At 54.7% G+C, this 16,373-nt stretch overlaps 3 protein-coding genes; 2 read left to right on the top strand and 1 right to left on the bottom strand.

Moving 5' to 3' along the window:
* Window positions 1-301: 301 nt before the first annotated feature.
* On the top strand, window positions 302-1,684 carry CHC_T00009441001 (allophanate hydrolase). XM_005715213.1 is given in 2 exon segments: window positions 302-1,678; window positions 1,679-1,684. The coding sequence occupies 1 exon segment, from the start codon at window positions 302-304 to the stop codon at window positions 1,676-1,678; it is 1,377 nt and encodes a 458-aa protein (XP_005715270.1). The 3' UTR covers window positions 1,679-1,684.
* Window positions 1,685-4,656: 2,972 nt separating this feature from the next.
* CHC_T00010249001 (THO complex subunit 2, putative) lies at window positions 4,657-10,437 on the bottom strand. Its single transcript, XM_005715212.1, has one exon. The coding sequence runs from the start codon at window positions 10,435-10,437 to the stop codon at window positions 4,657-4,659; it is 5,781 nt and encodes a 1,926-aa protein (XP_005715269.1).
* A 1,798-nt stretch (window positions 10,438-12,235) lies between these two features.
* On the top strand, window positions 12,236-14,686 carry CHC_T00003962001 (hypothetical protein). XM_005715211.1 is given in 2 exon segments: window positions 12,236-13,087; window positions 13,088-14,686. The coding sequence occupies 1 exon segment, from the start codon at window positions 12,236-12,238 to the stop codon at window positions 13,085-13,087; it is 852 nt and encodes a 283-aa protein (XP_005715268.1). The 3' UTR covers window positions 13,088-14,686.
* The last annotated feature ends 1,687 nt before the right edge of the window (window positions 14,687-16,373 follow it).

Genomic DNA, 16,373 nt, shown 5'->3' with positions numbered 1-16,373 from the left:
CATCATACCCCCGTCCTACCAATCACACCCCACCCCACCTCCTACTCCTCATACTCTACCTCTCCGTATGCTTACACTTCCTTACACCATACCACTCCCCTCATACCTCGATATCTGTCTTACACCTCATTACACCTCATTACACTGCATCGCAATCTGCAACCGAAATCTGCAACCGAAATCTGCAACCGAAATCTGCAACCGACATCATCACTCCCTCCTGTCGCCATCCATTCCCCCCCTTCAGCCTCCCTCAGCCTCCTGCATCCTCCTTCCTCCCACCGTCCCCTCCCCCCCCGGGATGGCTGCCCCGCTCACCCTCTCTACCATCACTTCCGTCACCGACCTCCCCGCGCTCTATGAATCGCTCCACGCGCGCGCCTCCGACACCTCCTCGCTCTTCCTCTCCCTGACCCCGCTCCCGTCCCTCCTGGCCTCCCTGTCCGCCCTCTCCACGCGCGACCGCTCGCGCTCGCTCCCGCTGCACGGCGTCCCGTACGTCCTCAAGGACAACATCGACCTCCCGCCGCACCCGACCACGGCCGCCTGCCCCTCCTTCGCCTACACCCCGTCCGAGCCGGCCTTCGCCGCCGCCCTGCTGCGCCGCGCCGGCGCCGTGTGCCTCGGCAAGGTCAACATGGACCAGTTCGCGTCCGGCCTGGTCGGCACGCGCACGCCGCACGGCCCGCCCGTCAACCCGCGCGCCCCGGCACACATCCCGGGCGGCTCGTCCTCCGGCTCCGCCGTCGCCGTCGCCTCCGCCCTGGCCGCCTTCGCGCTCGCCACCGACACGGCCGGCTCCGGCCGCGTGCCCGCCGCCATGAACGCCATCGTCGGCCTCAAGCCCACGCGCGGCCTCGTCTCTACGGCCGGCCTCGTCCCCGCCGCAAAGTCGCTCGACTGCGTCGCCGTCTTTGCGTCGTGCGTCGCGGACGCCGCCCACGTCCTCCGAGTGCTTGCCAAGTACGATCCTGCAAACGTCTTCTCGAGACCCCCGCCGCCCGCCTTCTCGCTCGCCGCCGCCGACCACATGCCGCAGGAGCACGCCTTCAGCTTCGGCTCCCTGGCAAAGCCCGACCTCACGTTCGACGGCGATGCGGCGTCCGAGCATAGCTATCACGCCGCCGTCAGTGTCGTGCGCCGCATCCACGGCCAACAGGTCACGGTTGACTTCGCCCCGTTTCGGGACGCCGCTGCACTGCTGTACGGCGGCCCGTTTGTGGCGGAGCGCTTCGCGGCCGTCGGCCGCTTTATTAAGGACAATCGGGAGAAGAAGCCGGAAGACTTCGACCCGGTCGTCACCGATATTGTGCTCAAGAGTGAGCACATTCCGGCATGGACGCTCTTCGATGGTCAGGAGCGCATCAAGGAGCTTGTGAAACTCGCCGACGAGGAGACTTGGAAGAACATCGACATTCTTGTCCTGCCCACCATTCCCAGGCCTGTCACCGTGCAGGAGGTGAGGGATGACCCTGTGAAAGTCAATTCCATGCTGGGGACTTACACAAACTTTGTCAACTTGATGGACTACTGCGCAATCGCAGTCCCGGCGCCGACAATTGAGGGCTCGAGTGTGCCGAGGGGTGTGACGTTTGTTGCCAAGGCGTTTGAGGAGAGCAAAATCTTGGCCTTAGCAGAAACATATCAGAAGGCTCTGTTTATAAAGCAACCAAAGTAGTCTGCGCAGAATTCCTTCGTGCTTGGGCTGCCTTGTGCCGCCATTTGTGGTGAAGAGTACATGCACGGACAAAAAAAAAGCACAGAGGACAGGGTCCATGTCCATCTAGGTGCACGCATCCTCAGAAAAACAAAGGCGTGACGTGGACAAATATATGTAGAGATGGCTACTGCAGAGCCAAGCGTTGCCGTACGCCAACCCCGAAGCAGCAAAGCGAAACGCGGTCGTCATGCGGAAAAGCATAGGAAAAGTGCGTCAATCGGACGGTTGAGCGGAACTGCGCAGAGCTGAGCCCTCCAGTCATTTCAGACCATTATGTAGTGCCCCACGAGAGCATCCGTCTTTCCAGGCTGGTGCAATTCAAATTGCTGTCCCACCGGCGCTTTGCACACGCTCTGCACAGTAGCATGACGTGCTGCTAGCAATTTCAGGACAATCATATCACAATATAGATCATAGTTGGTAGACATAGGACGATGCAGTATACAGTAGGCTTCATAGTACAGGGGGGGGGTCGCGATATAGTGCTACCCTGTGTCAGTGGGCCAAAAACGGCACTATATCGAACCAGGCACTGTAAGATAATGAGATTTACAGCTTTTTTGCAGCCACTTCCTTATATCACTGCTCAGAAAGACCGCTCGCAGGACGCCATCACTCATGCTTTGTATCTTCACTACAGGCTCAAGTCTAATCAAGCATTTCTGTTATTAGTGGCTGCCGAGCCGTCGCATTGACTTCCTCCTTTCTCGCAGCTATAAATGCCAGCCTACACTTTTGCAGATGTCCAATTGCATCATCGACCCTGCCTTTTTCCGCCATAGTCTATTCGAGGTAGCAACTGCATAATAACTTTCCGTGGCGGCAGTGGCTCTCGGGCAGTACGTCCATCCAACTGCCTCTCTGGAGACCCTTCATTTTTGGCTCAAAATCCGTGCCACCCGCAGAAGGGTAGCACTATATCGGAGCTGGCACTAACAAAGATGGCACTATATCGCGACCCCCCCTGTATGACCTGCGTTTTACCTCATACTGTATGAGGTCAGCGTTGATATTTGAGCAGTTTATTTGCACCAAGCAAAATCATTATTTCAAGCTTTTATTGCAATACTGTAGCTTTTAAATAACGATAATTTAGCGTCTCCTTGTTTGCGTTTGGCCTAAACCAAGCGATGCATCACGTCTTTGAAACATCTTCGTCTCTAACCACCCTAAAAATAAAAAAACAAAGGTGTGCCGCCTGCGTAAAATATAAATGGATCTAAGAAAAGCCAACAACACCTCCATTTTAGATGTTAATCACGTTCCCACAGTGTGCATAGAGTGATATCACTCCTTGGAATCACGCCACACCTCCAAGATGATTTTTTTTGCACTCTGGCAAAGCGTGAAAGTTTATGAAATAGTGACATTCACGCTCTGGCAGTGAACAACGTGATATCACTTTTGGAATCACGCCGTGGATCGTGCGGCATTCACTATACGCCCTTCCACAGCCATTTGCTGCGTCTTGGCGAGGAGTGTTCATGTAATGCCATATTAGAAACCTGGGATGCAGGATACGTCTTCATGGCCCTCGTAAGAAGCATGTTGGTTTCTAGCATTTCGGCATGGTGCAAAGGCCATCTGACCGAAGAGCTCAAGCTTCTTGAGATTCTGAATGATGCGATTCAAATCCCATACGATTGATCAAGCTGGGTTCAGAGTTGCTATCCTTCAAGTTGCTTTATGTCTCACGCACGAAGGCCTCATTCCTCTTTTCCTTCACATAGTCGCACCTCGGCCACGATCTCCCTCGGCACATTGACAATCCTCCCATTCATATTAACTCTGACAGCTTTCTCTGTCCTTCCAGCCAACCGCCCTTCAAACAACTGCTTCTTCTTAAAAACCTCCGTAGTCGTCACCTTGATCGGGAATCCATGAAAAGCAGTAAACTCATAGTCATGCTGCAGCACGTCTGCGGCACCAGGCGTCGAGACCTCCAGCGTGTACGAATCGAATCCAAATTCCTGTGCGTCCAGCACCTCACTGAGGAGGTTGCTTGCCTTTGCGCAATCATCAGACGTCGTCCCCTCCCCGTCCGTGCGTCCGATGTACACTGTGAGGCTGGGTGGGCGCCAGACTGAAGAGCTCAATGTTAGACCGTGCTCCTCCAGGCTATAGTTTACGTTTGTCTCAATGTCAGCGGGTAGACTCGATGGAGATTTTTCAGTGGCACAAGAGATGATTGTCGGTCTCAAGGAGCATTTTGAAGTCGAACGACGCGTACGAAGCAGGCACGACCGCAACGCCGGTGTCGATAGGAATGCTGTGTCCAGCATCAGTCCCCAGTTTTTCTGACCCGTTTAATCGGTTTGCGCCCGTTGCCCCTCTGAAGTAGAATAAGGCTTTGATTTCAGCTCGATTGCTTGCCTGAAGTTGTTCCCGATTTACCGTTCGTTCAGAATGAGCTTTCCTCGGTGCCAGCGAGGTCGAAGAAATTTTGTCGAGCTCCAAGTGAGGTTTGATGTTCGTTTCGCCGCACCGAATATGATAACGCAATATTACTGTACCCATAATTCCCCATGTGCCAAAATACGCCAATGAGAAGGGTACTGTAGATACGAGGTACTTTAGATCCAATGAATTCACAAGTGTTGAGGAATGAGAAGGTATGACAAGGGCCGAATGGCAGTTGGATCCGGCGGCATCTATTCCCCTAGTTGAGGATTGAAGGCGACGCACTTCCTTCATGTCTTGTAAGCACGACCATAGTGGTGTCGCAGCGTTGATGTTCACACCCTACTCTCCCCTGCGATAGCTCATGGAGAGTTGCAGAGGGCGTCGATATTCGTATCCTTTTGAGGTGCAAAGTCCAGTATGTAACCGCCATGAAGAGCTTTATGGTAACTGCTAGCTAGCTCGCTCTCTGCTCCGAAACGTTCGCAATTTTTACACAGTGCATCGCCAATGCAAAGCATCAGTTAGGAAGAGAACTAAGCACGACGTCTTCCGCCTGGACGAGCATGCACCTTTCGTCCGAAACCTCTATCTCGAGATCCCCTGTCCTCTCGACCTTCATTCCGTCGATCCATATACCTATCCCCCCCACGATTAGGTCCGCGTTCCTCGTAACCCCCAAAGTCTCCACCTCTTGGCCCATCTCTGCCACGCACAGGGCCCCGCTCCCGCCCTTCAAACTCCATATGCCGATCATTCTGTCGTGATTTCCACGGAGGACCTTGTTCCAGCTCGTGTTCTCTACGGCGCGGAGGGCCACCGTTGCCTGCGCGCATGTCGTGAGGCCCATCGTGGCTTCGAGAGCGCGTGTGCTCACCCCAGTTAGACTTGCCGGGGGGCCCTTGACCAGGGAATGCGCGACCTGGTGTTCGCGGCGGCGAATTAGGCCCACCGAATCTCATGTTTGGTGATTCTCTTGATGGCTGCCTCTCCCGATATGCACCCTCTGCCCTCTGCCTCGTCGATCGTCTGTTATCTCCATCGAAGGCGTAGGCATCTCTGGTGTTCTCTCTCCTTCGCTTCATGCCATGCCCATCTCCGAAAGACTCCAACTCCGGAAGGTCACGTACAGCTATTCTTGTATCCCCTGATGGCCCAAACTGTATGCCGCCCTGCCCATCTGGGACTCGCCTTCGGCGGGAGGTGTCTCTGCCAGAGACTCCATTCGGTTCGCGTCCTTGCAGCTCTCCGCCAGACGTCTTGCGCTGCAGGGGTTGCCCAGGAGATTCCCTTCGTGAGCTGCTTCGACCCTGATCTTCGCGAGGGTTTCCCTCGCGACCAGGGCCATCCTTACCAGAGCTTTCTCTTCGCGATAGATCCCGACCCCCGGGGTTACGCGATGGTGCGTCTCGGTTTCCCTGTGCGCGAGGCAGCAGCTCACGTCTTAGGGGGCTTCTTCCACCGTTATTGCGTCTTGATGGGCTGTGGCCTGATGAATCTCTTCCCTGCCCTCCACGCCCGAGAGGTTCCCGCTTTTGAGGGCTGCGACCGGCTGCCTCACGCCCGCCTGGACTGCGGTTCGAAGCATCTCGGCGAGGTGGACTTCGAGCTTGAGTGTCACGGCTCTTGCTTGCGTGTCCAGGTCCGTGGTGGTTGGACCCATCTCGGTTGACACCATTGCGGCTTGAGCTTCCAGATATTGGACGATTAGCACCATCCCGACCTCCGCTATCACGAGCGTGACCCTCACGCGTAGAACCACGCTTCTGACTTAGGCCCTTTGCAGAGTTCATCGCAGGTGCAGCGGTCTTCTTGTTCGATCCGATCTGGGTGCCACCAGATCTCCCGCTCGCGTCACGGCTTTGGGGTTTCTCCTCATTTGGCTTCCCAGAATTAGTTTTCTTCATCCCCTCATCGCTGCGTCGCTCATCGCCACCCTTCGCTCGCTTTGCATGCGGTTCGAGTTCCTGTTGGTGTGGTCTTCGTCCGGCGCTACCCACAGCCTGCTGGCTGGAACGGTTCGGCCCGCTATCATCAGCGTCTCGCCCACGTTTCCCATTCTTGCCTCCACCAACCATCCTGTTACCATCACCATGTCCTCCCCGGCCACTCTGCACATCAGGAACGAATTCTTGGGCGCTAGGATCCAAGGCAGCTTTTTGATCTCCCCTCTTAGATTCTTTCGATATGCTTCGGGGAGCATTCACATTCACACCCGAGGACACGACGACCTGTGACGTTCGCGTCTCAGTTTTGGTTCTTCCATCCGAGCCCGAAATTTTCCCTATCTTCGCATCTTTGCGTACGGCGGATAACTTCGATGCATGGTCGTCTCGGGCAGAAACCCTTCCCTTCCCTGCCAAACCACCACCAGATGCTGCAGACCCTGCCGACGGTTTAAGCATAAAGATATGCCGCGGTAACCGTTTCGCATGGCCACTCTTCAATCGCGCCAATACACCCGTCGAGGACAGCCTAATGTCAGGAAGCTCTGACTTGCACATCTTCCCGACACTTGTTTCAAGTTGTGATGCATGTTCGGAAACCTTCGGAAACACTTCTGCAATACTGGCAAGTATGCAAAGGGAGTTGCGTGTATATAGGTATTCCTTCGCAACGAGCACTCTGGAAATCCCTTCCGTCAGACCCTCGTGGATCTCAAAGAGCCATTCGCAGTACTGTTCGTGGCGGAGAGGCTGGGCACCAGAGCTGTCAGGGTCTCGGAAGCCATGTTTCTTTCCTCCCGCAGCCTCAGCGTCAAAGACTTTCCGGTTGCTTCTCCATTTCTCCAACGTTGTCAGCACCTCTTTTAATAGGCGGGCGAAACCCAGAGCTTCGTTTTCTGAACAACTGCGCAGCACAACTGGAGTCAACTTCAATAACGTTCGAAAGTAGGTCGAAAAACAAAGAACGGGAATGTCCAACTCTATCATCATCCGTAGAAAGCGGGAGCAGAAGAGGGCATCGCAAATGGAGAGTTTGCATCGAGGGATAACGCATTCCTGCAAGAACAAATTGACAGCCATTTCCATGTCATGTGCAGGTCGAGATGCTAGGGGGGAACGATGCTCTCCAAGAGATGCCTTAAGAGCCTCCAGTGTGGTAGCTTGCTTCTGGGCGTACGCCTTCCTTTCAGCGTCTAATAAATCCACGAAATCACGTATTCTTCGTAGCTCTGCTTCGCAGCGTCGTCGTCGCTCCTGGTCAATGTGATTAGTGAGTCGACGGTTCCTGTCCACTTCTTTTTCCCATGCACTCATAGCCAGCAAAATCCTCTTCCTTTCTGATTCATACATGTCCACGGGCACGGCAATGTCATCAAGCTTCATAGTCCAAAACGCTGTGACGAACTCCGTGGCCACCAAGTTTTTCATTCGCTTCGCGACAATTCGTCCAAACTGAGAAACACTATCCTCATCGGCATCTTTTGGTACAATATCCATCGGTTTTAAGCCCCCGGGCGCTGGAGACGCATTGCCATTCCCTTTTCCGTTTAACATGGAGCTGTCCGTGACGTTTGTGGCACCAGTCTGCCCCACAGTAGCCGACTCTTTCTTGTCGTCCATACTTCTGCTTTTCCTGCTTTCCTCCGGAAATGGAGCAGACGCACCAACTGTTCCCCCTTTCAAAACTCGGATTTTTGTGGCACCGTCCAGAGTATAGATAGTGGGGTGCCGGCGGAGGTAAGGTATCGTGGGAGACATGAGAACCACCGCAAAAGGAGTAAGCACACTCATTTTCGTCATCAATGTGCTAATTCCCATTTCTTGAAGAGGCCGCCAGATGTCTGCCTCAAGATCTCTTTCCCAATCATTGTGCCCTGAGAAAGAGTTCATGAACCTTGAAAGCTGTGACAGGCTAGATTGCGCGATGTCCACAATGTTAGCTCCGAGCTTCAGCGGCATTGTCCGCAAATCCTCATGACCGGCCGCATCTCTCGACATCTGAGCAATGGCGATTGCGATGGGAACATGCATCTCTGTCCTCCTGCATGCTGTCAGCAGTGCTACTACAGCAGAGTGCTGTTCCCGCTCCTCTTTCGAATCGAATACGTTACCCACAAGATTGGAGTCGGGTTGTAACCGTGCCCATATTCCAGAAACGGCATCGCGCAACGCCCGCCCTCCGCCATGTGCCATCACCTGCTTCGCCGTCAGATTGCTCTCAACTTCAACCCCGGCGACGCATTTGATAATGTCGCTGAGTGCTGTGATGAGCAGCGCTTCTTGATGTATAACAAGTTTGGTGTACAAGAAGCCCAACACACCCTCTATTTGCTGCGGGGTGACTGGCAGTTTCCTCAAACAGAGGCCAAGGAAAAGGGACAATGTCGCATACCATTGCGCGATGTTGATCCCATCATCTTTGAGTCGACTACGGCGGGAATCTGCCATGCGATCGACGATGAGAAACAGCAGCATGTCGACAGCCAAATGCGAACAGTCTTGACACGCATCAATGACGGGGCTAATCGTCACGACGTCGGGCGGATATCCTTGCACTCGGTCGATGGCAGCTGCAAACGCAGGCAGGGCCTGACCACGAGTAATCTTCCCGATGGTCGTGACGTGTTGTTTCTGCGTCTCTTTCGTGAGCCGCTTGAGAACATATCTCATTTCGTATGACGCCTGGCTCGCCACCAGCTGGTACACAGCCGAAGTTGCCGCAACCTGGTTGTGCAAGTTGCCATACAAACGCCATCGCACTTCATGCGACCAACCTCTCAATACAGACCATATCTCTTCCGTCAGTCCCACGTTAGACTGTAGCAAAGATGCCGCCGGAAGAACTACGTCTTGCATGATGGTTATGGCTCTGGGATCTTGTCGACCCCGCACAAGCTTGCACAATGCCTGGAGAACACGCGGAATTGTCATGGCATGTGGACCCAGGATCTGTAGAAGCCTGACGATGACAGCTCCTGGACCGTTGTCATCGTTGTCCAACAATTCATCTACCGTTGCAACCGTGCCAGGACAACGGTTTGCTCGTCCCCCCAGTTTCCCGATGGCTTGGGAGATGTGGCTGTGGCTGGCGTAAAAACCCGGGAACCTGTTGTTTAGCAGAGGATTGAGCAAAGCCTCTGCAAACTTCCCCAACGCCTGACAGATAAAAGGATGCGCGGCGATATCGATATGGGTGCCATTGACCCCAAGGCACCGGATTGCATCAAAGACGTCATCCACTCTGCACATAATGATAAGAACGCAGATGAAGTGGAGCTTTTGGTAGCTAAACGCCGGAAAGGGGCCTGACGTCACCCAGCTGTAGTGCGTAAGTATGTCCCTCTTGCTCGCACTCGACCCACCCCTCTTGAAGATGGCAGGGGTTTGCGCATTCTGCGGCCTGTTCGCGTACGGCGAGCCAACGTGCTTCGCTAGAGCTTGAATCTGCTCATCGTACTTCAGGAACTTCCTGGCCAGCTCCCTGTCATCACGCGGGTAAAGGTTGTGCCAAACGTCGGAGATACGCATTCTGCCCTCCCTCATTAAAATCCCAATCAAGTAGTATAGAGAATCAGGGGTCTTCTGGACTTCCGCTGTCTTCTCCGAACCGGCAGCCGTGGCTGTAGGCGGCGACGGCGTCTGCTGCGAGGTCGCACTTTCGTTCGTGGCCTCATTGACCGGATGGTACGATTGCATGATGGCGCCGAGGACGCTGTGGACGTGATCCCGCGGGAATTCATCCAGAATGCTAACGAAAAGAGGCGGTAAACGGTGGTCGAGCGGTAGATTGCCCACGCGTTCCCTTTCTCCTGTGATAACATCGGCCGCAGCACTAAGCACCAACTCGATGATGCGATTAGTGTCTAGGCTAAATTGCCCCACCAAGGCCAACAATTGCTTAACGACCACCCTCTGGTCGACCGGCTGCGTAGCCTCGATAGTCTCCCCCAGAAGCGTAATGACTTTTGCGTAGCCCTCGCTAGCTTCGCCAAACAGATTGAACCTGGTCTGAGTATACCAGAGCCTGGTGCGCATGCGCTTCTCCTGCGCCGGGCGGGCGATTGTCGGTTCGAGAAGCTGGTGGGTCTCCACGTCGATGGCCTCATACAGCACCTGACGAGGAAGCAGAGTTGTGGAGACTAGATAGCCGACGACCTCGCGGAAGGCACTGGTACAGTCAGGATTGAGTAGAACCAGCTTGCTGAAGATGTAGAGCGAAGAGGCGAGAATCTCGGCGGGTGGGTTGGCCTCGCGAATTGCGGCGACAACAGTAAGAACAATGGCAGCATCTTGAGACTCTAGGAGCGGATTGAGGGCATCAAGGACGTCAAAGGCAGTTTGCTCGCCGATCGAAAAATCAGTCGGTGCCATTGTGAATGAAAAGCGGAAGATTGGATGGACTGGCAGTGTAAACGAAGATGTATGAAGCCGAAAGGTTCAAAGAGAGGGGTGCAGTTTTCGTGATACGGAACATGGGGGAGGGAAGGAAGGAAGCGAGCCTCTAAATAGCGAGGGATGCGGGGAAGTCTTGACAAAGCTCCAGGAGTGGATCGACATGGAGAGGGGATGGCAGGGGGGCAAGATAAGAATTTGGGTTTACCTACACCAGACTCGTCAGTTCTCATTTCATGCGCCGGGTTGGTCACTCGCATCCTTGACTCAAGTGTGCGAAACCATCTATTTCTGTTATTTTTCAAAAATTATTAGTTGACATTTTGGCTCTGCCGCGCCATCTCATTTCAAAAGTTGCAGCTGTGGTTGCCTGCAAGTCTGCAAAGGGTACCCTTGGGTAATCGTCACACGCGCCCGTTACTCTCGTAGTTTTCAGGTTCAACATCGCACCTGCCGACGGTGGGACGGAGGAAATGTCATTTCAAATGCGAGAAATCCAGCTTACGCCTGTTTTGTCTTTGATACTGCACAGCCAGTCAAGCTATTTGGGCATCAGTCTCCCGCCAGGGACAGATTGAGGTCGACTCTCCTCTCTGCACGCAAGACGCGCGGGACACAATTCCAAGCAGACAGTGCGACTCTCGGTCGTCTGCATTTCCTTTCCCGGTCCCGACTGACAAAATTGAAATTTCCGCATCATTTTCCTTCCGGCGGTGATAGCCGACTGCACTTCGAGAATCACAACAGGCAATTCGCAAATCAATTTAACCGCCCTCAAGGCCCTCACGTCCCACAAACCACGTGAGCGAAAATCGAGTGATGGTACAAAACTGTCCGACTTGGAATTGTGAAGGCGTCAGCCTCCCGGCGCGCCGTGTGGAAGCGATACCGGAATCGAGAGGACGACGCGTGCTCCATGGAAGGAACAAATCCACTATTCATTCCAGCAATTAGCCAGCAAGAAACGGATTACCTCAGGCGGTCAGCATTTTTTCCATGCCGTAGAGAGGCCCCGCCGAGCGTGACATGCTTCTGTGCGACGTGAGGCGCTTGTATGTGTTAAGAGTTTTCGCATTTCAGTCGTGCTCTTGTTTCTGAGCATTGTCAGTATGTAGTTCTGGCGCAGATACCACAGAAGGGAAACGCAGTGACTACAGTAGACTCGGTACTCGTGCGCGTGCCTGAGTATTCCGGGTTATTCAGCTCTCGTTCCTATCGCAAAGGACGAGATTGAGAACGGTGGCGACTGGTTCGTAGGAATTCGTGCAGTAGAAACTACCTGCAGTTTGCCTGAGATATCCCCCGCACGCGTTTGTCCTGATCGACCAAATCATCCCCCTTGACTTCAAACAAAAGAACGACGGTTGCGAGACACGAAAGTCCATTTTGGGGCCTGCCTCTGCTTCGTATGAGGATGAAACACTAGTACAATTGGCTTAGAGGAAAAGTATGGCCACTACAGTGGGTCAAATTGCTTGTTTGTGCCGGGGGTAATGCTTGGAGGATTGCTGCTCTGTAGCATTCTGGAGAGCTAAATTTTGCATTTTTCATTCCATTCATAGCTTATGAAGCGCTCAACGATCAATCCATTTATTATAGGTTCGACCCCTCGACCACCTTTATGACTAATCAACCCCATTTACCTTATCTAAAGCGCTTCTCTTCAGTTGCTGTTCGCCCAGACCGTCCCGACCCGACCCCTTGATCCTTTGGTTCCGCCGTTGGTGACAGCGCTATTATCGCAGCCGTATTGCGTCCAGTCCAAGCTCAACTCACGATGCTCTCCCTCCGCTATGGCCGACAATTCCGACTCGCCCTTGCGACCGTCCCGCTTTTGCTAGTACTGCTCACACTGGCCCTAGATCGACACCCGACCATGGGCACCAACCTTGACACCTGCTATATCCGCCGCGAGTTGGAGAAGCCAGCCCCGACCTTCATTCCCATGCGTGATGGCCCGTTGCACAACTACTCTGTCCTGGTCATGTGGATCTCCATGTTCCTTCTGGCCCTGCTCCCCAACGGCCGTCTGAAAGCTGTTTACCTCCTCACTTACACATCCATCTGGTTTCACATCACCTACATTCTCCTCGCTGCCCTCAAGGCACCCCTTTACGATTTTGCCTGTGCAGGCAGACATCAATTTTTCCCAAATGGCATCTCAGGGCATTACTGCTACTTCATATTCGTCGCTCTCACCACGCCACGGTTTGCACGGACGAGACTGCGTCTAAACCCGAACACGTCACGCCTCTACCTGGCGCCAATTGCCCTGTTGTTGACGCTGTTCACTGTCGGAGGCACGGCGACCTTGTACAGGACTTTCTTCCATGGATACCATTCGCCGCGACAAATTGCCCTAGGAGCGGCCCTTGGGATTTTCTCACATAGCGTGTTAGACTTTTTCCAGTTCGAAGATGATGCGGAGCCTCCGATAACAGTGTCGCTCTCTGTCTTGTTTGCGAGTTCGTTGAATGCTCTTACATCTTATTACTTTTTGTGGCCGCACGTCATAGCCGGTGCAGCTATCACGGCAGGGCACCTCCGGTTTCATGCGGCTCTGTGGCTGGTCTTGCTCGCCGCAGCATACTTGCGTCAGTCAGCAGACAGAAAAGTCGCAACAGACTAAGCTTGCTTCCTTTCTTGCAAGAGTTTGGAAGAGGAATTCCAAGACGGCGGGCGAAACAGGAGCGACGCGTGTGCTTCTTTACATAAAAAAAAGTAAGATGGATCATACCAGATCAAGGCTCCAGACGAGAAACTATGACGTATTTTCCTGAGCTCCACATGCAATCACCAAATCTGTCAACGAGCCACCATCGCTCTGTGAGATTTCAAGCGTTTTCTCGTTGGCTAGATGCAGGAGACATATAAACACATACGGCAAAGACACGTCAGGGAGAGAAGACTCTGGGACGAATGACGGTAACTCCTGCACCACCTCCCGCAAGGTTTGAGTCCTGCCTTCACGAATGTCGAGCACATTCTCTTCTGGGTCAGTCTCGGTATGTGCGTCAGAGAGCCGCTGGCCCTCGGGCTCGCCGCAAAGCCTCGACCACATCCCAGTTTTAAGCTGCCGCACGTCGACCTTCTTTGCCACTTTTGCATAGCCGATGTCGATTTTTTCGACTCGTGTCGGCTCTGGAATGAGTTCAATACTGCTCGCGTTAGCGTTGTCGGGTTCAATCATTTCCTCGTTTGTAAAGTCATTGGCGTTGCCTGGACAGAAATTGTCATTGTCGCAGTCATTGTCAAAGTCATACCAACTGTTCTGCGCGTCTCCGCTTTCCGTTGGTTCAATGCTTGCGGCCCTGGCCTTGGTGTCTTTCGGACGCACAAACGTACGCGGTTTGAGGAAAAGTGAGGTTAACGAACGGACTGTGAAGTGCAGGTCTTCCGGCAAAGTCACCTTCTTTTCTGACAAAGCATCTTGGACGGTTTGGGAGAGGTGGTAGGAATCTGCTTTCTTGCCCTGCGCAAACTCTTTCTTGAAGTTGATTTTTGGTGCCTCTTGTGAAAAGTCAAGCAGGATCGCATTTCTTCCCCTCGGGCGCTTTGCCTTTTTCCTCGATGCATCCACTTCTGTCGATCCGGATGTAGGCGCCTGAGCTGCTCGGAATCGCCAATGCTGTGGGCCAGCCCAGCCTGAGATGGAGGACGTGTCGAAAAACGAGTAGTCAGAGTTTTGAGAGAGCGCAACGAGGCCTGCTTCCACGAGATCCAGACTCGCACGGCGAGTGGAAAGGAAAGACACGTTGGACTCTATAGAATGGCGAGCGGGAGCATCCGCGGCTCCAAAGAACACGTCATCATCATCTTCCACCCCCTGGAAGGTCGACTCAGCCGGCCCTTCATTGCTTGCAAACACGCCCATAGCTTCTGCATTTTGCAAGTCACCATTCGTGTAATCAAACTCCACAGGCGAATCACTCAGCTCATCGCTGAACATCGCCGTGGACGCCTCACTGTCGACGGCTGTCGACTCTGATGAGGCAGCACCTGAGCGATCAAACAGGGCTTTCCGGGCTCGGTAAAAGCGCAAAAAGGACCCACAGATGACCTCCAAGTCAGACGGAGCTTGATTCGGGAGCAGGTTAGCGACGTCATACACTTGAGCCTCCGGACCAGCCTCTTCTCCTTCTAGCGATTCCGGTTCGTCGGTGTCCAGAACCAAAGTATCCGCAAGCTCGCCACTATCAAAAATGACTTGCCCCTTCGGCCCAATCGGGAGATTGTTCAAGAGCATACCCCTAGCGCCCCCCTCATCGAAGGCAGCAGACATTTTCTGAAACAGAGGATCGACAGCAAGGTCGGTCTCCAGCTTGTGAGAGGTAATGTTACCCATGTTCCCCTCCAATGTACATCTCCCCGCTCTCTTCCCCTTGCGCTTCCTCTTATGCTCGTCGTCGTCTTCGTCGTCGTCGTCGGCCCCGGCATCCCCATCAGCCGCATCAGCACTGCGCCCCGTCCGCGACAAGCCGCCCAGAACCTTGAAGGCGTTGGTGTGGACGGAATCGACGCGCGAGCAGTAAATCTTGACGCCTGCGTCCAGCGTGACGCCGGCGCGATGAAAGTTCATGTCGTCGGCGGCAGCACCGGGCGGCGGGTCCTCTTGGAAGGCGACGACCCTCTCGACGGGCTGGTTGTCGCCCGTCTTAAACAGCATGGGCATGTAGTCGATAAGGTTGAGGGTCCACGTATTGCGCGCGTTGATCTTATTGTCCTGGCACAGTTTGATGGTATCCGAGTACATCTGGTCGATCTCAGCCTTGGACAGGTTCTGCAGGCGGGCGCGCGTCGAGCGGCGGCGGTCGCGCGGGGCCGTCGGCGGCGGCGAGGCGGACGGCAACATCGGGGTGGCGTGGTGGATGGAGTGGGCAGGGCGCGGGGTCGAGAGCGCGTCGGCGCGGAAGGACAGGCGGTGCGAGCCGCGGCGCGGGGTCGGCGTCGCCGGGATGGCGCGGCGCGGCGTGGCCATGTGGAACGAGCTGAGGCGGTTGCGGCGGCGCGCCGGGGGCGGCGACGAGAGCACTTCCATGGCGGATGAGGTTGTTGGGGCGAGAGGGCGACACCTCGGCGGGAAGGGGGAGATGGAAGAAGCAGTGGAGGTGCCTTTTGGTGGGGGTGAGATGCATCGAGCAAGTAACGGCGTTGGGAAAGGTGTCGGAGACGAGCATCTTGAGTGCTCTGGCGCGAAGTGGCGGGGGGATGGCAGATGGTTGGTTGGTTCAAACATTCAAATACTTGAGAGTGACTTTCTGCACAGCTGTACAGCTAGACACTACAGCTAGACACGTGTGCTTGTGTGGGTGTCACCTTTCACACTTGATCTAAAAACAATTGTCTCCCGAGAACTGCAGCGCAATTAGGTCGCAAAGTCCTTACGTGCCGGCAGGCCTGAAAATCCGTAGCTTGTGGTAGCATCCGCCGACGTATCCAGTGATTATAAAATATGAATAAAATGAGATCTACAGGCAGGCGAGCAGCAGTGCTGACAGCGGCCCGTGGCCACGGGTCCAACGTGGACCCAACGTGGACCCAACAGGGCCGTCTCCAGCGCATGTTGCAAGGGCTTGACCCCTCCAAACGCTGCGCGCACGTGGGCAGCAACCTGCCAACGGCATACGACATGACTCGCTGTCGCCAAGCTGTGCGCGCACAGTGCGGCAGTATGTCCCGCACATTACGCTCCCCTCCCAGCGACGCCCTGTAAACGCCAGCAGCGCGCCCCCCGCGGCGGCCCCGCGCGCCGCCGCTGGCGCAGGGGCCGCGTCGCCGGGCGCTGGAAAAAAAGCGCGGCGAGGCAGCCAACTCTTCGTTAGGAACGGCCCCCCGCCGTGCCGGCCCTGCCCGCGGAAACAGCGGCGACGCGAGGGGCCGGCGCGGGGGGGTGCCCCGAGCGGATACCAACCGGC

The sequence above is a fragment of the Chondrus crispus genome, genomic scaffold (assembly GCF_000350225.1).
Source record: "Chondrus crispus Stackhouse genomic scaffold, scaffold_207, whole genome shotgun sequence".
Classification (NCBI taxonomy): Eukaryota; Rhodophyta; class Florideophyceae; order Gigartinales; family Gigartinaceae; genus Chondrus; species Chondrus crispus.
The sequence above is the reverse complement of the archived record's forward strand: the minus strand, read 5'-3'. Positions and strand labels throughout refer to the sequence as shown.